Source organism: Pinus tabuliformis, chromosome 4_2 (genome assembly GCF_031772625.1).
Source record: "Pinus tabuliformis cultivar Carrire ecotype Pingquan chromosome 4_2, CPIR1, whole genome shotgun sequence".
Taxonomy (NCBI): domain Eukaryota; kingdom Viridiplantae; phylum Streptophyta; class Pinopsida; order Pinales; family Pinaceae; genus Pinus; species Pinus tabuliformis.
Genome location: NC_142304.1, coordinates 735,337,244 through 735,342,519, shown reverse-complemented (window position 1 = coordinate 735,342,519; position 5,276 = coordinate 735,337,244). Strand labels below are relative to the sequence as shown.

The 5,276-nt window shown below is 29.6% G+C and overlaps 1 protein-coding gene across 1 annotated transcript; it reads right to left on the bottom strand.

Moving 5' to 3' along the window:
• Positions 1-260: 260 nt before the first annotated feature.
• On the bottom strand, positions 261-932 carry LOC149171707 (uncharacterized). Its single transcript, XM_089426058.1, has one exon. It carries the CDS (start codon positions 930-932, stop codon positions 261-263), a length of 672 nt encoding a protein of 223 aa, XP_089282184.1.
• Between the last annotated feature and the right edge of the window lie 4,344 nt (positions 933-5,276).

Genomic DNA, 5,276 nt, shown 5'->3' with positions numbered 1-5,276 from the left:
GATACAAAAGTTGAACTTCTGCTAAAAGTTTCATCTACGACTTGATTTTTTAGATAAGAGTTTGATGCACATGTTGCGCATGGCTTCACAGAATGGCCTATCAGAGGAAATAGCCTTGGAAAAAGGCTACACTCTGTCTCTCAATATGTTTATACATTAAAAAAAAAAAAATAAAGCAGGAAAAGTTTATCCTCAATAAGTTCGTGACAGTTTTTCCTAATTGTGCTTCACACTCGGGATTGGGAAAACATCGTTCAGAATTAATGAAACTCAGCCTCACTAATTCCAACTTTTTCTTGCTCTGGCAATGCAAAGTCATTTCGAATGACCAGATGTTCGTCCCACTGCCAAATATGATCCTCCCACAGAGACCCATAGAAATCCTCCGTAGTCTCAGCATATCCATACCCGGCATCCGAATAGTCCATAGTATTGGCGATTGAATCTCCCTCGATGTAGTTGATGATGATTCCAAATTGGTCGAGAGAAACATGATCTGCCAAAAAACCAAGCTCTGCGCCAACATCATCGTAATACTTAAAGTCTCCGATTTCACGCACCCAACTCGTTGCTTCAGAATTCCATTCTGTCGATTCCTCTTGTTTAATTGAACCCATCTGATCATTACTGCCCTTCTCAACGGTAGACTCGATATTATTATTTGCTTGCGCCTTCAATCCAATTTCCTCTTCCAGAGACTTTATAACAATGTTGAGTGGCATCTCTCCCTCGACCTCTTTTACAGTACCAGTCTCCCCTGGGTTACTCTCATTGTTATCCATATCATCGATCTTGTCGAGCAAGCTCGTGAGATCACTGTCATACGCCAACGCTCTGCTAATGGTTCGTTTTGCGTCTGGCAAAGCGAATCCGCCATTCCAATATTCATCTCTCCCTCTCTTACTCTGAGAAACTTGCGAGTATGCGGCCATCTTCGCAAGAAAATGCTGAGAGTAACACACAACACACACAACAGAGATCCGTGGTTTAATAGTTGCTTAGAGTTAAGTTAGAGCTTTCAAATCCACACCAACTTGTCATCACAAAATTGTCTACAATATATAGGTTTATAGGTCACTAGCAGTAGCTGGATCTTAATCTGCACTTTCCCAACCACCGACGACGTTTTTTCGTACACTTATTGAGACCGCATTAATAGGGACCCGCTTTAAACTGCCGGGTAGTTCGAATCTCACTACAAGGCAACCGGAGAAATAAGAAAGATCAGCTTTATTTTTTCGTTTTTTGAAACTGACCATCATGAATGGACTTGCTCCGCCGAGGCTTTGCGACAGGGCCGCACATGGCTTTGTATCGAAACTTGGACTAGCCCATGCACCGACATCTTTGAATTTATATGATAATAACTATTGATGTAATTCTCCGGAATTAACGGATCTAGTGAAAAGTTGGTCCTATATTTATGTAATGCTCCGGAAATCACGGATCTAGTGAAAATTTGGTCCTAGGTTGGTAGTACATTAGTTTTTTTTTTCCAGAGTCACATCATCTAAATTGTCAAGGAACTCAAACCAATTGATTTAATTCTGGGGATGGTAATATGTTAGTTAGTTGTAAGCTAATAATTATTTTTTTCTTTTTTCTTAAGTTAGTTTTGTCTAGCAAAAATGTGAAATGCAATTGGTTTTTCCTCCGAATATTTGTAAGCAGAAAATAATTTTGCAATTATGATATTAGTGTTGATAAAATCTCTCAATTAAATATAAGATAAATATGATTGCTTATTAGCATAATTGTATAAGTTAAATGGCTGGTAAATGATTATAGAAAAATTTATAATAGATAAAAAATACTTTTTTAAGATACATTAAACCAATCTTAAAAAATTAATTATATTTTAAATTATTATTGCTATTATGAGTTAAATAATATTCTTAAGGCTTAGTCTAGTTAATAGACTAAATAATACTTTTCACCATAATATGATAATACAATTTCAACCAAGAGTGATGTTTTGTTTTTTAAAATACAGCTCAAATTTTACTATTAAACAACTTAAAATCAAGTTTTTAAAAATCTCTATGAAAAATGTCATTTTGCCTATAAGTTAGACTACGTTTATTCTTAAACATAGGGATTCACTCTCACTTTACCATGGAGTTTCTTAACCTGTAAATACTTTTTGTTACAATACCATGGGCCAATATCATTACTTATAATAACACATACACAAAATCACACATATAGATAATGACATTTTCTTTAATTAATTAATTTGAGAAAAAATAATTAAAAAATCATACTTATTTTAGCAAGAAATCTTAATTTTTGATCTCTCCATACTGTTATGAACATTCTGACAAATTCTATAGAAGTTAAATCTGTACCATATACCTAATAATTATAGATAATTAAATTAAATTTAAAAGAAAAATTTAATATGAAATAAACATTCTTAACTACATAAATAATATTATAACTATTAGTATAAATTCACATAAAATATAGCTTAAATAACTATTAGTATAAATTCACATAAAATATAGCTTAAATATCGTATTTATTGTGATTAGTTTCGGGAAGTTGTTTATTTATCCATTACGGGCATGTTATTTTTTAACAATAATTATGAGCTTTAATTTCTTTAGGTTAATGTTAGTTTCTAAGAGTGTTCTTTTGTAATTTTAACACAATTAAAAAATTTAAAATTTTCATATTTAGTTTACATATAGTTTTTGTGTTTTAATTTGATAAAGTGATTTAATCGGATGTATGGTTTTGAAAAGGTATTGCATAAGGATGGAAAATTTATTTTGATATGGAAAATTAGTTTACTATACATAATTTAATTTTAATAATAGTATATTAATAAATATAGTTAATATGTTATAATAGGGGTATATCAGCTACTTGCATAATTATATTGATAAATGTGTTGATATATGGCAATAGGGGTATATTAACCACATTAATAATTATTAAGTATTTAGTATCTATTTAATATTAATATTAACTAATATTTAACTATAATAAATAGATCTTAGTATTATTATATTATAATTTATAATTATAATTATAATGATTAATATAATTATATTATATTTATAATATTAATATTAATTAATATATAGTTATAAGAATTCTAATATTGGTATTGAGTTTTAGCAATAAGATTTTAGTATTATAGTTTTATCTGTTTTAATATAAGTAAGGATAAGTTAAGTATTCAATTAAGTGAGTAAGTTTCAATTAACATTAAAACCCTAATATTAAACATACATATATATATCCAAAATTGCAATATTATAAACCTAATATATTAAACTCAATATACTAAACAAAATATTAAACCTAACATAAAATATTAAACTTAATATTATAAACCCTGAACCTTAGTATTAAATCATAATATTGAACCCAATATTATAAATCATAATTTTATAATGACACAATGTAATGTTGAATAAATTATAATGTAATGTAATATTGTGACAATGATTGTCATATTTATTATCGCATTCCATCAATGTTTGTCAAAATGTGACGTTGGATAGATTTCTATATGATTCTAGTATCATGATTTTAAAGCCTAATATTAAACCAAATATTCTAATCCCTAATATTATAAACATAAATTAAACCCAATATTATAAACCCTAATATTAAACATAATATTGTAAACCTTAATATTAAACCCAATATTATAAATCTTAATATTAAACCATAATTTTGCAATGTCGCAATGTGACATTCAATAATTTGCAATGTAATGTAACATTGCGACAATGATTGTCACATTATGACAATGTTTGTCACAATGCGACATTGGATATATTTATGTACCATTCCAACATCACAATATCAAACCCTGATATTAAACCCAATAAATTATAAAGCTTAATATTATAATATTATCATGGTCAACTATTTAAACAATGAATACTAAGGTTGACTTTATTTGGCTATATTCAATGGTAAAAACTAATAATATAACCGTACTATTAAAACCCAATACTAAATATGGTAAACATAGAATTGACCAAGTTTGATCATGGTCAACTATTTATGTAATGACTATCAAGGTTGACTTTGTTTAGCTATGTTGTCCAATGTGGGGTTGACTATGTTTTACTATTGATATTAATCAATAAAATGATAGGACATTATGTTTGACCAAACTTGGGGTGTGTTGATTGTCAATCTAAATTATTATTACTATTACAAGTCAACCTTGTTAATATTAATATTTTTATTATTAAAAAAAAAATCGTGATTGCAATCTACCCGGATGACCTTAGATGACTAAGGTTAACAATGTTTTACTTTGGTGAACAATGGTTGACTATAATTGAATACGGTTGAGTTATGTTGGATGGGGATGGTAATGAGTGAACAAGATTGAATATTGGAAATATGGTAAACATATGGTTTACCAAGTTTGATTAGGGTCAACTATTTAAATAATGAATATAGAGGTTGACTTTATTTGACTATGTTGACTATTGTGGTTGACTATTAATTTTAATCAATAAAAATAATAGACAATTATGTTTGATCGATGTTGAAGAGTGTTGACTGTAGGTGTTGATGGTTTGACTATGTCATTATGTTGACTCTAGTTATGCCAAGCATGATGTTAATAGTTAAATATAGGCATATTGACCATCGTTAAATATAGGCACCAAGGTTAACTACATGGTTGACTATATGGTTGGTTAATTATATGGTTGAATAAGGTTGAATGAGGATGACTACGAGTGAACAAGGTTGACTATCATTGACTATGGTAAAAATATTGTCAATTAAGGTTGACCACGATTGTCTATTTATATACTCACTCCAAAAGTTAACCATGTTTGACGAAATCAACCATGATTATAATGTGTTAAGGTTTAGATTAATATATTATTAACGTGTAATTTAATAGATTAATGTATAGTTTTCTTTTTGTATGTCAAAGTTCTATTCATTCATAAAAAAATAAGTACATTGATAGCAAAATGGAGGTAGTCTCACCCCAATCAGGTTTGTTGACTACCGCTAGCAGCATATGAAAGAGAAACAAATGTACAACTAGACACACAGTCCACAAATTAGGAGGCCAAAAGAAACATAATACACATAAAACAAATAAAACACTTGTAATCATGCCTAGTCATCAGAGGTAATATAAGGAGGATTATCAAGAGCAGTCCCTGGAGGAGGAGGATGGAAAGAAGATGGAATTGCTCCTCAAAGTGAGCCATCGACAACTCCAACTTCTCTACCTTCTCAGATAGCAGATTATAACCACGCCACACCATTGTGACCCTATC

What these genes read in the sequence shown, in the direction of transcription:
- LOC149171707 (XM_089426058.1), bottom strand. Translation starts at nt 932, where the DNA reads ATGGCCGCATACTCGCAAGTTTCTCAGAGTAAGAGAGGGAGAGATGAA.